General features: G+C 57.2%; 6 protein-coding genes across 6 annotated transcripts; 3 read left to right on the top strand and 3 right to left on the bottom strand.

Annotated features, from left to right (window-relative positions):
• Positions 1 to 17: 17 nt before the first annotated feature.
• On the top strand, positions 18 to 1,472 carry ASPZODRAFT_76785 (hypothetical protein; the record flags this gene model as incomplete). Its single annotated transcript, XM_022730125.1, has 2 exons — positions 18 to 1,135; positions 1,193 to 1,472. The coding sequence occupies 2 exons, from the start codon at positions 18 to 20 to the stop codon at positions 1,470 to 1,472; spliced, it is 1,398 nt and encodes a 465-aa protein (XP_022576992.1).
• A 1,233-nt stretch (positions 1,473 to 2,705) lies between these two features.
• Positions 2,706 to 2,966, bottom strand: ASPZODRAFT_76746 (hypothetical protein; the record flags this gene model as incomplete). The annotated part of the gene is made up of 1 exon (XM_022730122.1): positions 2,706 to 2,966. A coding segment is annotated over one exon (261 nt), but the record flags the coding sequence as incomplete, so codon positions are not given.
• A 909-nt stretch (positions 2,967 to 3,875) lies between these two features.
• ASPZODRAFT_137282 (hypothetical protein) lies at positions 3,876 to 5,292 on the top strand. Its single transcript, XM_022724268.1, has 4 exons — positions 3,876 to 3,914; positions 3,978 to 4,118; positions 4,245 to 4,879; positions 4,942 to 5,292. The coding sequence occupies exons 1-4, from the start codon at positions 3,911 to 3,913 to the stop codon at positions 5,170 to 5,172; spliced, it is 1,011 nt and encodes a 336-aa protein (XP_022576990.1). The 5' UTR covers positions 3,876 to 3,910; the 3' UTR covers positions 5,173 to 5,292.
• A 355-nt stretch (positions 5,293 to 5,647) lies between these two features.
• On the bottom strand, positions 5,648 to 7,495 carry ASPZODRAFT_170147 (hypothetical protein; the record flags this gene model as incomplete). Its single annotated transcript, XM_022726923.1, has 6 exons — positions 5,648 to 6,307; positions 6,381 to 6,746; positions 6,805 to 7,074; positions 7,116 to 7,175; positions 7,223 to 7,373; positions 7,421 to 7,495. The coding sequence occupies 6 exons, from the start codon at positions 7,493 to 7,495 to the stop codon at positions 5,670 to 5,672; spliced, it is 1,560 nt and encodes a 519-aa protein (XP_022576989.1). The 3' UTR covers positions 5,648 to 5,669.
• Positions 7,496 to 7,906: 411 nt separating this feature from the next.
• ASPZODRAFT_105188 (hypothetical protein) lies at positions 7,907 to 13,048 on the top strand (the record flags this gene model as incomplete). The annotated part of the gene is made up of 5 exons (XM_022720888.1): positions 7,907 to 7,962; positions 8,020 to 8,046; positions 8,126 to 8,547; positions 8,599 to 12,387; positions 12,450 to 13,048. 5 exons carry the CDS (start codon positions 7,907 to 7,909, stop codon positions 13,046 to 13,048), a joined length of 4,893 nt encoding a protein of 1,630 aa, XP_022576988.1.
• Positions 13,049 to 13,147: 99 nt separating this feature from the next.
• On the bottom strand, positions 13,148 to 14,850 carry ASPZODRAFT_105185 (hypothetical protein; the record flags this gene model as incomplete). The annotated part of the gene is made up of 3 exons (XM_022720887.1): positions 13,148 to 14,594; positions 14,639 to 14,730; positions 14,782 to 14,850. 3 exons carry the CDS (start codon positions 14,848 to 14,850, stop codon positions 13,148 to 13,150), a joined length of 1,608 nt encoding a protein of 535 aa, XP_022576987.1.
• Between the last annotated feature and the right edge of the window lie 526 nt (positions 14,851 to 15,376).

Here is a 15,376-nt window from a genome sequence, read left to right as displayed (position 1 = left end):
TTCGCTTGGGGCTGCCCATGCCTATTCGCTCGCGGCCCTATGCCCAGCTGTCCAACAACCAGCCCCGAGCCCAAACCAATCGCGCTGTTGCTGCAGAACTGCTGCGCCGCATCGACTCAACCCAGCAGATCCAGCAGTTCCTCCATGAGTTCCACCCGTCGCAGGGCAACCCGCTGGCCGTCATCGCCATTGGGCCCGACACGCTCTCGTCCCCGGGATCCTCGGCGCGCGCCCAGCTCGAGCGCCTGGCCGAGTCCCTGGCCTTTCTGCGGCGTGTCGGCCTGTTCCCCGTCATCGTGCATGGCGACCTGCATCTCGATGACCCGGAGGAGCCCGGGGGCTATGCCCGGCCCCCAGCCGATCAGTCGAACCGCCTGCGCCGCATCCGCTCCGTCAACTACAGAGTCAGCGCCCTCCTGGAGCGCCGGGACGTCGACACCCGCCCCATCACCTGCGGCATCTTCACGGCGGCCGCAGAGCCCGGCCGCCCCCCGGCGAGCGACCAGGGCATCGTCACGGCCATCGCCCCCGACGCCATCGATTCCGCCGTCCGCGCCGGCTCCATCCCGGTCGTCGCGGCCCTGGGCACCTCGGCGGCACAGTCCAGAACGCATGCCCTGGATGCCCACCACGCCGCCCTGCATCTGGCTCGGGTCCTGCAGCCCCTGCGCAGCATCTTCCTGCGTCCCGACGCCGCCTTGCAGCCCCCAGCCTCGCCCGGGGCCACGGCCGTGTCTGCCACTGCGCTGCAGGCCCTCGCCCATGAACTCGGCCCCAGTGCCAGCGTGCTGTTGGGGGCCGCACCCGCCCTGAGCAGCGCCATCTTCCCCGACGCTGAGCCCTGGACGGTGATCCGCAGCCCGCGCACCATCCGCGTCGTCACTGCCATCCAGGACTTCCCATCGCGAGCGGCCCTCCACGCCGCCCTCCAGCGCCACCTGCACCATCTCGGAACCGACATCACCGTCGACATGCTCCTCTCGCAGCTTGAAACAAGAGACTTCATCGCCTACTTCGACCACGACCCCAGCGAGGGCAGCCCAACCGCCACCGATCAAACCATCAACAACCTTGCCCTCGTGTTTCCACGCGCATCCTTTCCATGGAAGCCCACAGCAACAGTGCCTCCTACTCTGTCTTCTTCTTCTTCTTCTTCTTCTTCTTCTTCTCCATCCAATTGCTTCGAGACCAGGCCACCACGCTCCTCCAACCCGGTCTCTCCCGCGCCCGAAAAGGACCGCGGTGGCCAGGGGGATGTATCTGAGCTCGCTCTCTTCGCCATCTCCCAGCCGGGCTGGCTGAATGGCGCGGCAGAGCAATTCTGGGACCGTATTCGCGCCGACCACGTCTCGCTCTGGGGATCCCTGGGTGACACGCATCCCAGTCTCCCGTGGTGGTTATCTCGCTCATCTGGGTGTGTCAAGCGGGGTCTGGAAGGCAGAGTGTACTTGTGGTATGGTCTAGTCGCTTAATTAGAGAGATGGGGGTTGGTTACACTGGAAGAATTGTTGTGAGGAAGTTAGATTGATGTAGACAGTTGTTTAGAATTTAGATACATTGAATGGAAAATATATTATACATATCCATATCATAGACTACTTTCAAAGTGCTAATAGATACTATTATATATATTCTTGCAGCTAACAGTTACCAAAGCAATTCCTATTATAAATTGAAGGTTATTGAAATTTTTTATATCATTTCAGACAAAATTAGGAGTCATGGATAATTGTAATGTATAGGTTTATATAGAATATAGCTGGCATAGTTGATCATTGACAGCGAGGGATCAGCCAAAGGCTATAATATTGTTGCGGCCACGCTGCTGCCATCTGTGCCCCAGATCTCGAATCCTTGCTGAATCATGAAACTAAGGTCTACTGGCCCTGGTCTTAGAGGCGAATACTCTTCGTTGCTGCAAGGGACTGGAAGCTTGTCCTCGGAATGTTAACCACTAAGCCAAAAGGGCAAAATTAATGGTGATTTTCTGATTCGCCGTTTCCAAAGCCCTAGGACGCCAGAATAATATATACTAAATACCCCTGGCCGGATTAGATAACTGAGGGCCAGCCGAAAGGAGGCGATGATCCTTCCAGTAACCCTTGCATGGACTCGGACAGGGGTAATACAATCTGGCTACGCATAGTCTTGATATTGTATGGAGAAAATCAGCGATTCCCCCATTATACAGCTGCCTACTATCTATCAGAATAGAAGCTTAGACTCTATCTCTACTCTGTACATCTGTCAGATCATGATGGCAGTTCGCGGTTGATGCTACCCTTTAGTCTAGTGGTTGATATCTTTTTACATGAATCTAATATCAAAACAATTTCATTATATAGAAATTCTTTTTAAAAAATAATCAATAGTGATAATAAATAGTATTTTTAATGCTTAACTTTTTATACCCGCAAATGGAGCCTGCCTCATTCTGTTAATCTATGTAGTACTCTACAAACAAGAAATATTGTAGTCTTCCAGAAGGTAGTCCATTAATCCATTAAACCAAGTTTATGTAGATATGTATCCTTTCACCACTTAAAGTATGGAGCAGCATTAAACCATGTGGTTGAGCAACGTTTCCTCCCAAGAAAAAGCCACCGAGACAGACCGCGACCACCCGAATAAAGCCTCAATGCCATAAAGACCCCGAAAACACCGAATAAATGTAGCCGAAAAATGAAAGCAGGCAGTATCGCCCTTCACCCCCTCGACTTGGCATCCAACTGGGCGTGGTGAGCCACCAGCAGGCTCACCACCTGGGCATGGCCATTCTCGCTTGCAAGATGAAGCGGTGTGCACCCGGATCGGTCACGGGCGTTGACGTCGATGGGATAAGAAGCGAGCAGAAGAGAGACAGTGTTCAGATCGCCCTGTTGGGCGGCGATGTGGAGAGGTGTCTGGCCGCGGGCGTTGTGAACATTGACGTTGGCGCCGCGTTGGATGAGCAAGTTGATGATCTGCTCATTGGAGACGGATGAGGGAGAAGCATATCCTTCCTGATGGGAGTCAGTTTAAGGTTCGGCATGATCGAGCAAGAAGGAACTAACAGTTGAGAAGCACATCTTGGCCGAGAAGTGGAAGAGGTGTAATTGGTTGATATGGTGTGAAGATTTAGCTTAGAATTATCTTGTTATCTTTGTTGTCTTTGATGTGTAAAGGCTGATGATATTGTAAAGGCTGATGTTGATGAAGAATAAACCAAACAGATATATATAAGGATTAATAGAGTAAAATGATGGATACTGAAGCATGTACAGTAAGGAAGAGTCAAGAATGAAGGATAAGCACAGGGATCATGCTGTTGAGATTGTACATGAGTGATCTGACTCGGTATACAGGCTAGCTATGGTGTACCTATGAAGAAGTGGGCAACCCTAGGGTTAGGGTTGAGGTTATCTGATCAATTGCCTCAGATGCCTGCAGAGGGGGGTGCTGCAGACTAAGCTGATCATGTTGTTCAATGATGTGTTCTGGAAATCTGGATCCACGAATGATAATACCTACAGGGATAAGGTTTCGGTAGTCGCTATTGTTCTGGGGCTACGCGCTATAATAGAAGCATGACAGTTGACCTTGCAGTAGCTGCTGCTGCTGCTGACATGCACCGTCAGGATAGAGGGTATTGATGACAGAGGTGGTATTTGTATTCTATTCTAATTTGCTCCCTAAATACATAGAGGATTTCCTACTTGAACAGCTTATTGCTACTTTAACCCCTCCACTCTCCTCTTTTCTTGGTCATTTCCCTGTTTTCATTCAAACTCTAGATACACATTCAAAATGGCTTTCCCTCCTGCCCCCGCTCCCAATGTTGGTTAGTGCTGATGATCCTTTCTTTCAATCACAACTGGATATTAACATAGATTGAACAGAATGGGCCAAATTAGGGCTGACTGTGACTGATATGGGTGAGTGAGGATGATCTTGCTGCAGTGGATTATTCTCTTCTAACCAGAATCATGGTTTTGCAGTCAACGGCCATATGGAATCATCATATTCAGTTGAAACGGGCGAGTGGTCGGCGCCCAAATTTGTCGCGGATCCCTTTCTGCGCGTGCACGGACTGGCACCCGCCCTCAATTACGGACAGCAGGTTTATGAGGGCCTCAAAGGTACTCCAGACATGGACTGACCAGAGGGCAAACCTGGTTTTCCTCTCCGGCGTCTCATCTTGCATGTTGCATGATGCACCATCATCTCCACCACCAGCAGCAGATTCGCTAACTGTGCTGAATCAGCCTACCGGACGCCGACCGGTCAGATTCAAGTCTTCCGCCCACGGTTCCATGCCACTCGCATGCAACACTCGGCCAGCGTCGTGTCCATTCCCCCGGTGCCGATCGACCACTTTATTGCCGCTGTCAACGCCGCCGTGGCGCACAACGCCGAATGGGTTCCCCCGCACTCCAGCGGCGCCGCCCTGTACATCCGGCCGCTGTTGTTTGGGTCCAGCGGGCATTTCATGCTGACGCCGCCCAACGAGTACACGTTCTGCGTCTACGTCCAGCCCTTCAGCACCTACCACGGCATCGCGCCGTTGCCGGCGGTGGTGCTGGAGGAATTCGATCGCGCGGCACCCAGGGGAACCGGCCATGCCAAGATTGGCGGCAATTACGCGCCCGTGATGAAGTGGTCCGGACTCGCCATGAAGGAGGGATTCCCCATGACCCTGCATCTGGATAGCAAGACCGGAACCGAAATCGACGAGTTTTCCACCTCCGGCTTCCTGGGCGTCCGAATGGAGAAGAATGCCGGACAAGAGGACCAGGTGGTGTTGGTCGTGCCAAAGAGCGACAACATCATCAATAGCGTCACTTCGGATAGTGTGCTGGAGATCGGCAAAGCCTTGGGCTACCAGGTTGAACACCGCCCGGTGAGTATCTAACCCTACCCTTATTTCTGGCTGGCTGCCTAACGAGCATATGCATGGACCAGGTCAAGTACACGGAATTGTCGACCTTTAGCGAGGTTATGGCTGTGGGCACCGCGGCAGCTTTGGTCCCTATTCGCTCGATCAAGCACAAGTCGCGCGCAGAAGATTTTGTGTTCACAGAGGACAAGACCGCAGGCCCGATCTGTCAGAAGCTATATGCCGAGTTGACGAGCGTCCAGCGCGGCGACAGTGAGGATCGCTTTGGATGGTGTTTTGAGGTGGAGAGTGCATGAGTATGTTGTGCGTCAAGGTTTAAAGGGGCTGTGTTGTGCATGAAGGATTCAAGAAGACGGAAATAATAGAAATAAGATAATAAGATTGATATTTATGCATGGAAATAGAATAAGACAGCTTCAAGTCATCTTCTGATGCTACATAACTACTAACATGTATCTTATAGTTAATATTTAAATATAGCATGACTATAAGGTTGATATTATTAATAAAATTAGTTTGTAATCTGAAAGTTGTTCTAAACTAAGTATCTCTTATTAAATATATCTTTATTAATTGGTAGTCATGCTCATTCCAGGACAAACCTGCTCATAGTTCAAATATACAAGATGGTATTTATAGGAGAGTCTATATATAATCACTATCAGTTAGAATAACAATAATATATTTATACTACTATATTTACACTATATATTACAAGCAAGGGTACAGAACATAGATTTGTCTAACTCCATCACTAGTTATCTTCACATTCTCCGAGATCTGGCAAGCGGAACTAGAATTGGCGCATCCGGACCTGCACAATAGGCCCATTCTTGGACGCAGTGACATGGTCATGAAGCTGGTACTCCTCTTCGCGATGGCGTCCCGGTCCCTGGGATATCGAGCCACCGCCCACCTTCTCCGAGCCGGGTGCAGGACGGAAGTCATACTTGGACAACAGATAGGCCATGGTCAGCGTCAGCTCGGTCAGGGCCAATCCCTTGCCCAGACAGCTGCGCGGCCCAATCGAGAAGGGGTTGAATGCAGAACGGGCGAGCTGGACCTTGTCTGGCGCGTCGAGCCAGCGCTCCGGTCTGTACTCAAAGGGCTCCGGGTAGTACTCGGGGTTGTGCTGGATGGCATAGATGCAGGTGCCCACGTCGTAGCCACGAGGAACGGGGTGGCCGTCGATCACGACGCCATCCTGCATCACCTCGCGCCACAGGGAGCTGCTTGCCGGGGGAGACATGCGGAGACTCTCATCGATGCAGGCCCGGAGATAGACACAGCTCGTGAGAGAGGCGCCGAGAGTGACATCTTCCGGGCCGGCAAAGGCGGCGCGAACCTCGTTCTTGACCTTGTCGTAGACATCCGGGTGGCGGCAGAGGTAGAAGAAGGTCGATGCAATCGCGGTGGAAGAGGTATCCGATCCTATACTCGCATCCAGCGTAAGAAATAGAACCATCCATCGGGGGCATGAGAGAAGAAGGAAGGAAGCTCAGACCGGCGACGATCATGGTGGTGCTCTCGGCCCCAATCTCGGCAGGGGTGAAGCCCTGCTGGGTCTCCGGATCGATGGCATCCAGCAGGAAGGAGAAGACATCCTTGCGCTTCAAGGGCTTGGCGGACATGCGCTTCTGAAGCAGCTGGTTGACGAAGCGAATAAAGTAATTGCGGCCGACGATGGCGTCGGGGAAGAGCCTGCGGTCGAGCCGGCGAGTGGCCAACTCGCCCGCCTGGAGGAGGACTCCTGTGCGCACGTTGGAGTCCTCGATGCGCTTGACGATCTCGCGATTCTCGGGGCTGCCGAGGAGATCGAAATTCTCGCCGAAGATGAGGCTGGACATGATATCGAAGGTCAGGTAGTTTGCTGCTATCTTAGCATCGCGATGATGCCGGGAGATCGGGGATAGTATCTAGATACATACACCATTTGGCCATGTTCTGCGGAGAAGACCATTCGCCCGCCTTGCCCTGTGGAATGTCGTTGGCCAGCGAGTCGCAAAACCGGCGCACAAGCTCCATGATGGTATCCTCGTATCCACGGAGGGCATTGTCGCCAAACCCCTGGCCGATGATGCGCCGTTTGCGACCATGCTGTTTCTTGTCGATTAGGGTTAGGGTGTTGGGGGCGCGGTGGACCATGGCTCCGTAGGCGGCTGATTTCTGGAAGTTCTTGGTGAATGCGTAGATGTCTGCTAGTTAGGAACTGATAGAACGAACAAATAGATAGAGCTACCTTTTAATCCGGTGTTGGTGTTGAAAAGGACGCGGTCCGGGGCATATCGAACAATGTTGCCTGGAGGATCAATAAAGCAACTCCTCTGTGAACGAGTGTCCACAAACCATATTTCTCATGGCACCGCGTCATGTCCAGATGCAGATCTCCCGTCCATGCATAGTATCCGCCGTAGAGGTTGGTGATCTTGCCCAGAAAAGGCCCGGGGAATTTTGCCAGAGGGTGGAACCAGATGCGATAGACACAGAGGGCGACGAGCTAACAATCAGCATGCAATCTAGTATGTATAGGTATAGTAGACTCACATAGCCCACCAAGGCGAGAGGAACCGCCGCGAGTAAAGGCAAGACCGACAGGTTTCTTAGACGCTCGACCTCCATGGCTCAATGGGGGAAAGATGGGATGGATGGTTAACGGATTACTGCGAGAGAGTCTATTCTAATCTATTGAAATACCATGTCTAACGTTGGCTCTGGCAAGACCACCTGGTGGCCTGATTTGTTTAGCCAGGATTAGAGGATGACTCTGAAGCATTCCATTGAAGGTGATTAGCCCGTAAGCCCTAAACCTGCTCGATCATCATGCAGCGTCAGCAACCAACGCCCTGTCTGGCAGGGAAACGGCCCCCACCTGATGCTGCATGTGTCGTGATCCTTTTCCGATCTGATGGCTCGCCACATGGTCGCGGAGACGCGTGGAAGATCCAGCGAGATCTGAAAGCATATAGACCGATTCTGTAGTCCTGCTTGATGCCATGATGAGTACTCCCAGCAGGAATCTTGCCTGCCACAATGCAACCCCAAGTTGAGCAGCAGCTGGCCTACCTACTCTTGATTGAGTTGCTTGCGTGAGGTCCCTGGAATGACTGCCATCACTGCCGAGTCCCGCTGACAGCCGTATACAGGCATCAGTTTGCGTCCCCAGTCCAATGGTAAACCCTACCCTACCCTAAACCCTAAACCCTAAACCCTAAACCCTAACCCTAGAAATACGAGGTAACCATGCTATAGGATCGCAACCCAGGATGCCCTGCTTAAGGAATTCAATGTCGAACGCTTCGTCGAGATTGGCCCGGCGGACGTCCTCACTGGCATGCTGGAAAAGACCGTGACTCGCCACTTCAAGTCCCAGGATGCTGCCCGCCATATGACGCGACGCTTTCTCTCGTATGCCCGCAATTCCCAGGAGATCCAGTATATCCTCCAGGAGGCCGCGCAGACAGTGCAGGCAGCAGTGAAGCCCCCGACGGAGGCCCCTGTCGTTCAAGCCCCTGTCGTTCAAGCGGCGGCGGCCTCGGACCAAGTCAAGGCTGCGCCCATCCCCGACGCCCCCGTGGAGGCAAAGGAGATCCTGGTCGCCATTGTCGCAGGCAAGCTGCGAAAGAGCCATGGTGAACTGGCGACAGAGAAGTCCATCAAGGCTCTCTCCAACGGTATGCCTTTCCTCCCTCCCTGACATGCCTGGTATTGAGTCCATCCGGCAGGGCGATCCACGCTGGAGAACGAGATTGTCGGCGACCTCGACGCCGAGTTCGGCTCCCTTCCCGAGAAGCCAGAGGATCTGGGCCTCAACGAGCTGGCCAGCACTCTGCAGGCCGGCGCATCCTTCACCGGCCAGCTGCGCAAGATCTCGACGGCGCTGGTCTCCAAGGTGTTTGCGCAGAAGCTGCCTGCCGGCTTCTCCAGCGGCGATGCGCGGGCTCATCTGCAGTCTCGATGGGGCCTGGGAGCAGGACGCCAGGACGCCGTCTTCCTCCGTGCCAGCACCACCCATGCCTCCTCTTCACGATTAGCCAGCCCCGAGGAGGCCAAGGCGTTCTTCGACGGTATCGTCCAACAGTACGGCGCCGACCACGGCCTCAACTTCTCGGCGGCGGCGGCGGCGGCGGCGGCAGCGTCCACGGCGGGCGCCGTCTCGGCCCCGGTAGACAGCGCGGCGCTCAACGCGGTGGTCAAGGACCAGGACACGCTCAAGCGGTCGCTGATGGAGGCGTACGCCCGGCTCCTGGGCAAGGACCTGGGCCAGGACGCCCAGGAGGCCCTGAAGGCCCGGCGGGCCACCGCCGAGCTGCAGCAGCAGCTGGACGGCATCACGGCCGAGGTGGGCGACTTCTTCCTGACGGGCATCCGTCCCATCTGGGCGGCCCCCAAGCTCCGGCGCTTCCACTCGAGCTGGAACTGGGGCCTGCAGGACACGCTGGACATCTTCCACCGGGCTCTGCGCGGCGAGCACTTGTCCGAGGCCGAGTTCGCCCGGCACAGCAACGCCATCGCCAACCGATCCAGCCCTCGCCTGGTGGACATGATGAAGTACCTCCTCGCCAGCAGCCCCTATCCTCCGCGCGGCACCGCCCCGGGCTCCCGGTTCACCGCCGAGGCCAAGGACATGGTGCGCCGCCTGCTGGAACGCTGCGAGACCGCCGCCCGGCAGCCTTGCTTTGAGCCGCTGGCGGCCAACCGCGCGGCCTTTCTGCAGGGCCCCAGCACGACGGTCGACGAGCAGGGCCACATCCAGTACCGCGAGGTGCCCCGGGGCGGGCCCGGCGGGGGCTCCAGCCCCGGGATGGCCCCCATCACGATCAAAACCCGGCACCAGGACCAGTCGGAGGCGTGGCAGGCCAACGCGGCGCTGACCACGCTGTACCGCGACGCGGTGCAGGCGTCGTGGAGCGAGGGGGTCACCTTTGCCCACAAGTACGTGCTGATGACGGGGGTCAGCATGGGCTCGATCAACGCGGAGATCCTCAAGGGCCTCCTGGGCGGCGGCGCCCGCGTGGTGGTGACGACCAGCAGCTATTCCTCGGCGACAACGCGCTTCTACCAGAGCCTGTACGTCGCACATGGGGCCCGCGGGTCGGAACTTATCGTCGCGCCGTTCAACCAGGGCAGCCAGCAGGACATCGACGGCCTGGTGAAGTACATCTTCGGCTCCTCCGGAGGCGAGGGCGGGCTGGGCTGGGATCTGGACCATGTCATCCCCTTTGCCGCCATCTCCGAGTCCGGGCGGGAGATCGACAACATCGACTCGCGGTCGGAACTTGCGCACCGGATCATGTTGACCAACACGCTGCGGCTGCTGGGCGCCATCAAGCAGCAGAAACACGCCCGCGGGTACCGCACGCGGCCGACGCAGGTCATCCTGCCGCTGTCGCCCAACCACGGCGGCTTCGGCAACGACGGCCTGTACGGCGAGTCCAAGATCGCGCTCGAGGCCCTGTTCGACAAGTGGCACTCGGAGAGCTGGGCGCCGTACCTGTCCGTCTGCGGCGCCGTCATCGGCTGGACGCGCGGCACGGGGCTCATGGCCGACAACAACATCGTCGCCGCCGGCATCGAGCGCCACGGCGTGCTGACCTTTTCCACCGCCGAGATGGCCGCCTACATCCTGGTGCTGATGACCCGGAAGTTAGCCGGCCAGTGCAGCCTGCGCCCGCTGTACGCCGACCTGACCGGCGGCCTCAACGCCCTCCCTAACCTCCGCGCCACCCTGGACCAGGTCCGCCGCGAGATCGTCGACCAGAGCACCCTGCGCACCCACCTGGCACGGGAGAAAGAGGCGGAACAACGCCTGTTGGGGGCTGCCGCCCCCGGAGCAGCACCAGCAGCAGCAGCAGGAGCAGGAGCAAGGCTGGCCAACATCCCGTTCACCTTCCCGCAGCTGCCCGCCGAGGCCGAGCTGCAGCCCCTGCGCGAGACCCTGCTGGGGATGGCCGATCTGGACCGGGTCGTGGTGGTCTCGGGCTTCTCCGAGGTTGGGCCCTTTGGCAATGCCCGCACGCGGTGGCAGATGGAGGCGACCGGCCGCCTCTCGCTGGAGGGCTGCATCGAGATGGCCTGGATGATGGGCCTCATCAAGCACCGCAACTCCGACGCCTACACCGGCTGGATCGACGCAGCGACGCAGCAGCCCGTGCAGGATCTCGACGTCAAGGCCCGCTACGAGGAGCACATCCTCGCCCACACGGGCATCCGCCTGGTGGAATCCGCCATGGATCCCCAGGAGCCCGACGGCCGCCGCCGTATCCTGCAGGAGATCGTGCTCGAGGAGGACCTGCCGCCGCTGGAGGTCTCGCCGGAGGTTGCCCAGCAGCTGGTCAACGAGCACGGCGAAGCCCTGGTGGACGTATCACCGCAGGGAGGCGCCGGCGGAGGCAGTCAGTACACGGTGAAGATCAAGAAAGGCGCCGTCTTGATGATCCCCAAGTCCCTCCAGTACGACCACGCCGTCGCCGGGCAGGTCCCCACGGGCTGGGATGCCCGCACGTACGGCATCCCCGACGACATTGCGGCCTCGGTCAGCCGGGCGACGCTGTTCACGCTGGTCAGCGCCGTCGAGGCCCTGATTGCCTCGGGCATCACCGACCCCTACGAGCTGTACCAGTACATCCACGTCTCGGAGTTTGGCAACTGCATTGGCTCCGGGCTCGGGGGCGTGATGGCGCTGAAGAAGCTGTTCAAGGACCGGTACCTCGACCAGGAGGAGGTGCAAAAGGACATTTTGCAGGAAACGTTCATCAACACCGCCGCCGCCTGGGTCAACATGTTGCTGCTGGCCTCGTCCGGGCCCATCCGGACCGCCGTCGGCGCCTGTGCCACCGCCGTCGAGTCGCTGGAGACGGGCTACGAGACCATCGCCACCGGCCGGGCCAAGATCTGCCTCGTCGGCGGCTACGACGACATGAACCAGGCCGTCGCGGAGGAGTTTGCCAACATGAAGGCGACCACCGACGCCCGCGCCGAGGCCCTCAAGGGCCGTCTGCCGCACGAGATGTCGCGGCCCTCGGCGGAGAGCCGCAGCGGCTTCGTCGAGTCGCAGGGCAGCGGCGTCCAGGTCGTCACTTCGGCGCGGCTGGCGCTCGACCTGGGCCTGCCCATCCACGGCGTCGTCGCCTGGGTGGGCACCGCCAGCGACAAGACGGGGCGCTCCGTGCCGGCGCCGGGCCAGGGCATCCTCACCAACGCCCGCGAGACGCCGCTGGGGCGGTTCCCCTCGCCCTGGCTGGATGTGCGGTACCGCCAGCGTCGTCTGGCGGCCCGCCTGGCGCAGATCAACGAGTCGCTCGAGCTGGAGCTGCAGATGACGCGCGACAGCGTCTCGGAGGAGGGCATCCTGGACCGCATCGCCGAGTATCAGCACCAGCAGCTCTTCCTCGAGAAGGAGGCCGCCCGCCAGCGCAAGGAAGCCCTCAACACGTTTGGCAACGACTTTTGGAAGAACGAGACCTCCATCTCGCCCATCCGGGGTGCTCTGGCGGTGTTTGGTCTGGGAATCGGTATGTCATTGTCTCATTCCTGTTCTTCATTTCTATTCTACATTTCTATACTGACAAGAAAGACGACCTCGACTTTGTCACTCTCCACGGAACCAGCACGGTGATGAACGACAAGAACGAGCCGGCCGTGCTGGAGGCCCAGATGAAGCACCTGGGCCGCTCGCCGGGCAACCCGCTGTTCGCCATCTCGCAGAAATACCTCACCGGCCATCCCAAGGGCGCCGCCGGGGCGTGGATGCTCAACGGCGGCCTGCAGGTGCTCGACACGGGCCTCGTCCCCGGCAACCGCAATCTCGACAACGTGGACCGCCATCTGGAGCAGAACGAGTACATCATGTATCCGAACCGCAGCATCCAGACCAGCGGGCTCAAGGCCTTCTCCCTGACCTCCTTTGGCTTCGGCCAGAAGGGCGCGCAGGCCATCGTCGTCCATCCGCGGTACCTGTACGCCATGCTCGACCAGGCCGACTTCACCGACTACCAGGCCAGACGCAACACGCGGTACCGCAAGGCATTCCGCTTCTTCCACCATGGCCTGGCCACGAACGCCATGTTTGTCACAAAGTCCGATTCGCCTTACCGGCCGGAGCAGCAGAACGCGGTGCTCCTGGATCCTACCGCCAGGGCGACGGCAAGCAAGGGATCTCTTTATTCATTCTAGGGCAAGACAGGTCTTGAGCTGGACTGATCTTTATACTATATACCGCGTCTCCCGTGTTGCTTTATATTCATATCTAGAGATGGAAACATAAATACACAATTACAGTCCTGGAGAGTTCTCCAAATCGGCTCGCAGCCTGCGGATCAAGAATGTCAGCATCCAGAGCATCTCCAGATGCCGATTCTCCATCTCAAGGTGCGGATCCATCAGCCGCGCCATGTATCGGGGACGATGGGGATGGAAAGGGCCAGGGCTGGTTTCCTCTCCATCGTCTGTATGTAACAACGGTAGAACCCGCGACCAGAGCACCTCGAGCTCGTCTTCGCCTCCAGGCTCGCGGAGAATGGAGACCATCCTGTCCATTTCCTCAACAATGAGCAGATGGTGCAGGTTGCGAGGCATCGAGCCTGTGGTCTCGGCGGATGCGCCATGGCTTTCTACACGAGGAAGCCGTTTCCTCCGGGATGCCGAAAGGCAACCTTTATGCCTGAGCCGGACACAAGCGACACCATGCCTCCACAGGGCGGCCGAGACAGTGACCAGCAGAGCCCGGATCGTCTGGCCCATGGCCGTGACGAGATTGGTCAGGATGGGCAAGGCGAGCAGCGACCAGAAGACGAAGAAGGCCTTGCCGCAGCTGCTGGTCGGGTAGAAATCGCCGTATCCGATGGTCGTCAGCGAGGTAAAGGTGAAATACAACGCGACGAAATAGGACCAGCCTTGCTGCGACTCCGAGACCCGGAACACCGCCGCGCTGAGGAACCAGAGCACGAACCAGGCGAGCAGGAAGAAGACCAGCTCCCTGCGGACCTGGGCGCGGTGGAACTGGTCCTTGATGCGATGGATCTCGCGAACGTGCATTGCCTGCAGCGCACTCTCCTTCTGCTTTTCGGTCTGGCACCGCCAGCTCTCGCGCATCTGTGCCATCCGCAGCCGCAGCTTCATGTTCCGCATCTCGCGCGCAAAGGAGAGCACGGCGCTCACCATCAGACCCAGGGAGACGATGCCCGCCGTGGCGTAGGGGAACAACAGGCTTCGCCCCAGATGCGTGGTGGGCGCCAGATTGCCGATCCCGATCGTGAGGATGGTGAAGTCGGCGAAATACAACGCATCGAGGAGCGGCCAGCCCTCGGTGGCATGGAAGATGGCGGCGCCGAGCAGGAGAATCACGGCCAGGGCAACGGCTCGCAGCAGGATGCCTGTTCGCTGCACACAACGCCCATCGTGGCGGTTGAGGTGTATCTTCGGCGCGCCAACGATATATCCTACCAGCAAGAGTGATACCAGGCCGTACAGCGCCGCAGCGAAGACGCCATAGTAGAAGGCCTGGGTATATTCCCGATGGAGGTGGGAGGGGAGATGCGTATGTCTCTGGACCACCACCCCAATGACGCTGAATAGAAGCACAGCAGGCACCAGCCAGCCCAGAATGACCAGCCATAAGATATAGGAAGGTCGGCGATGGCGTCGCATCTGAAGAGCGTAGGCAATATATGTTATCACTGCAATGACAAGCGACACAGCTTGTAGAGCAACCATCCTATGACTGTCTTAATAGAAAGCGTTTCCGGGATAGAAAACAATACCTACCAGCGTGGAAAAGGCCTTTTATCATCGGCAACCTCCCACTCACTCAACAGGGTGCAGATGTTGAACATGAGGGCCATGGCGCTGAGGGTGCCCTGGGAGTGAACATTGGTATAGTACCCATCATGATCTATAGTTATACTTACTGCAAGAACAGGAAATCCTGTCACAAACAGCCATCGCTGTGAAGTCGTATCTGTCGTCTTTGGGGCCATGATATCCAGCAGATGAGGTTGGCAGAGTCATGATGGAATGGATGGTCTAGACCGGATATTAGCTTTGGGACCTTCAATCTATGCCTCAGGCAACAGAGGTATGCCTGAGGCATCAACCCTCTACAAAGCTATATTCTATGACCAGTATATCTATGCCTGGAAGTCTTTAACTATAAGAAACTAATGGATAATATCTTCTACTTCATTCAGTAATAGGTAAGGGCAAGTATTTTTTCATTTTGGAATGCCTATACGCTGCATCAGTTGGAAGATATACCACTATCTAGCATTTATAATCTAGACAATGCAGCAGGGGCCCTCCATCCCCTCTAGAACAGATCAACCTCATTTCTGACCTGCTCCATATCTTCATCAGTATCATCGTCATCAAGAGACTAGGGTTAGGGTTAGGGTTAGGGTTGTCGGCGCTCTGATACGAGAGCACCCAAAACCAGAGACCCATGCTGAATCCATCGCTAGTTACCACAGCCCTCTCAAGGGCACTTGATTCTGGCATGGCCAAGTT

The sequence above is a fragment of the Penicilliopsis zonata genome (assembly GCF_001890105.1).
Source record: "Penicilliopsis zonata CBS 506.65 unplaced genomic scaffold ASPZOscaffold_28, whole genome shotgun sequence".
NCBI lineage: Eukaryota > Fungi > Ascomycota > Eurotiomycetes > Eurotiales > Aspergillaceae > Penicilliopsis > Penicilliopsis zonata.
The sequence above is the reverse complement of the archived record's forward strand: the minus strand, read 5'-3'. Positions and strand labels throughout refer to the sequence as shown.